Here is a 2,929-nt window from a genome sequence, read left to right as displayed (position 1 = left end):
GTAACAGGAATTAAATGTTCAACAAAATTCCAAGCGTTAAAGCGAACATATAAGTCAGTTATCGATCACAATAAAAAAAGTGGTAATAACCGTCAGGAATGGGAATATTTCAAGGTAATAAATATATATACTTTAAATTTTGATTCTCTTATTATAAAAAATATTTGTATAAAAATTAATGCATGTTATATAAACGCTTTTATATAAAAACGTACATAGTTGTTTACACATTTAAACATGATATATTTACACATATATATTTCTGTTATAATAATTATATTTTTCTTTTACAGATCATGCAGGATTTATTTTCCGAAAAACCATGGGTACAAGCAATATCAGAGGCAGGATCACATGTGACAAAAGATCCTATTGACGAAATTATGCTAATGGGAGAAGAAACGGATAGAGAAAATATATTATCAGCAAAACGTAACATAGACCACATGTTATATATAACATGTATAATAGATATAATAAATTATTACATTATAATATTGAGATATAATAGTGCTGTAGATATCAACTTAAGTATATTATAAAATAACAGTTTATATTATATTTATTTTAGGTGCAAAGAAAAAAAAATTTAATATAATTATAGAAGATTATTTATTGCGCAGTATAGAAGAAAGAAAAATAAGGAGAGATGCAGCAAAAGAAACACGAAGAAAAAATGGATGCACTAAAACGTATAGAAAATATAGTGGAAAAAGTATTGAGAAAAGACGGATAAGATACTTTTTAGTAGTTTCCTACTTCAATGTTCGGTTTCAGTTCAGTTTATTTTGTTTTTAAATTGTATTTTATTAGTAATTTTGTTTTTATGCACATTTTTTTGCAATTTTGACTGATGTAACGTGCAGTATTAATATAAGATGTTAATTTAAGTTCAGTTCATTTTGTTTTTCAATTGTATTTGATTAGTAATTTTGTTTTTATGCAATTTTTGTTTGCAATTTTGACTGATGTAACGTGCAGTATTAATAATATAAGATGTTAATTGAAGATGTTAAATATTATTAATATACCCACTGTACAAATAGTAAATGTTACATATTAGATACGTAACAGATATGTTTAATGTCCTATTCAGAAACATTTCTTCTACATAATAGCTCAGAAATGTAGCAGAAATATTTCTGCAACATTTCGGAGAAAATGTATGTAGAAGAAGCGTTTCTGAATAGGACATTAAATATGTTATGTATCTAATATGTAACGTTTACTATTTGCATAGTGGGTATGGTTTACTTAATAATATAAGGTAATAGTAATGGAGGGAAAGTCAGTACAAAGTAATACGTTTCTGTAGTTTGTAATTTGATATACGTACAGTATTAATATTGTACAGTAATAATATAACATATTATGTTTGTTACAAATTTCTAAATATATAAAATAAAAGTTTTTATAATTATATAGAATGTTTTTTCATAACATCAGTCATGTTATTTAACTTATATATATCGCAATATTTACGTTAATTAGCATTTTGCGATAAAGAATACATGATTGCATTTCTTTTATCGTTACCTTCGTCTCCTACATCTTGAAATGTTACTTGTATGTTATTTGTTGTACTAACAATAAGAGGCACATCTATAATATCATTTCGTAATAAACAAATATTATGCAAAATACAGCAGGCTATAATATACTTGGGTATTAAATCCGTTCTTAGCATCGCAAGATTGTCTAAGAGACTTCGAAAACGACCTTTAAGCAATCCTAATGATCTTTCAACGATCATTCTGGCACTAGAGTGACATTTATTAAATTTTGCTTGTCTTTCAGATAAATTACCATAATCCTTAAATGGAACCATTACATATTTTAAGAGACGATATGCTGCATCGCCCAAAATGTGACTATCGTTTGGAAAATTTTCTTGCGTGAACATATTTTCGATGTTTGACAATCTGAAGACACGCATGTCATGTACCGAGCCCACTTGACCCGTATAACAATGTATAAATCTTAATTTTTCATCACAAACTACCTACAACATAATTAAATTTATTTAATAAAACAATTTATTTAATTAAACAATAATAATATAAATCTTTCAATATTAAAATTGAAAGATATTAAAACTAAAAAATATACATGCATATGAGATTAAATTCAATAAATAATATTTGTAAATATATATTAACAAATAATTGTATATACAAGATGTCTGGTAATTTGTGCTCACTATTTGTACAGTATTATTTTTGATAAAATAAACTGATTCTTTTATTTACATATATAACAATTTATAGCAGTAAATATATTAAAAAATTAATGTTTATTTCAATATTATAAAATATAAATATAGAAGTATATATAGTATTATATAATAACTTACTTGTAGCTGAGTGGAATGAAACCCTTTTCTGTTTATATAACAATCACTATGATCTCTTGGGGCAGTAATTTTTATGTGTTCCATCTATTGCATCTATGACTCCTGGAAAATTATATCTTTGTTGTATTGCTGTTATGGTTTCTTGTGCTTCATTCCTAGTTGGCCAACGAATAAATGTTGCTACTTTCTCGTATAACGCATTTACAACTCTTTGTACACTTCGCCATGCTGTAGCTTTACCAACATTGAATCTATCTGAAACACATCTAGATAACTTTTTATTAAATATTTTTCATATTAATTTAAAATTTTAATTTGATTTCAATGTATATAACTTATACATTACTATTATACTATTCTTTATATCATTACGAGTGCTAATTATTACCTGTAGGAATTTGGAGTAGCCATAATCCAGATAGCTATAAGTAGTTGTTTTTTAGTTGATATTGTATTTCTGCCATATGTTATTTCGTTTACTTAATTTAGGATTTAATAATTCAAATAAAAATTGAAAAGTACTTCGTTTAAGTCTGAAACAATAAATTCCATTTTCTTGATATTACTTTTTTTTTT

At 25.4% G+C, this 2,929-nt stretch overlaps 2 protein-coding genes across 4 annotated transcripts in view; one reads left to right on the top strand and one right to left on the bottom strand.

The window, feature by feature from the left end:
* Nucleotides 1-3: 3 nt before the first annotated feature.
* Nucleotides 4-628, top strand: LOC116844316 (the record flags this gene model as incomplete). The annotated part of the gene is made up of 3 exons (XM_032815714.1): nucleotides 4-114; nucleotides 294-462; nucleotides 624-628. Coding segments are annotated over 3 exons (285 nt in total), but the record flags the coding sequence as incomplete, so codon positions are not given.
* A 674-nt stretch (nucleotides 629-1,302) lies between these two features.
* LOC116844217 (putative nuclease HARBI1) overlaps nucleotides 1,303-2,929 on the bottom strand; it is a 2,149-nt gene continuing 522 nt past the window's right edge. The window contains exons 1-3 of one of the 3 annotated variants that reach the window (XM_032815440.1): nucleotides 2,742-2,905; nucleotides 2,354-2,619; nucleotides 1,303-2,002 (exon numbers count right to left, since the gene is read on the bottom strand). In XM_032815440.1, the coding sequence (XP_032671331.1) occupies nucleotides 1,484-2,002; nucleotides 2,354-2,437 (603 nt within the window). In that variant the 5' untranslated portion in view covers nucleotides 2,438-2,619; nucleotides 2,742-2,905 and the 3' untranslated portion in view covers nucleotides 1,303-1,483. Of the gene's footprint in view, nucleotides 2,003-2,353; nucleotides 2,620-2,741; nucleotides 2,906-2,929 lie in introns of those variants that run through there. The other 2 variants (XR_004378046.1, XM_032815441.1) reach the window with 2 other exon arrangements.

This window comes from Odontomachus brunneus, unplaced genomic scaffold (genome assembly GCF_010583005.1).
Source record: "Odontomachus brunneus isolate Ranch 3 - 2012 unplaced genomic scaffold, Obru_v1 Obru_scaffold_040, whole genome shotgun sequence".
In the NCBI taxonomy this organism is placed as follows: Eukaryota; Metazoa; Arthropoda; class Insecta; order Hymenoptera; family Formicidae; genus Odontomachus; species Odontomachus brunneus.
The sequence above is the reverse complement of the archived record's forward strand: the minus strand, read 5'-3'. Positions and strand labels throughout refer to the sequence as shown.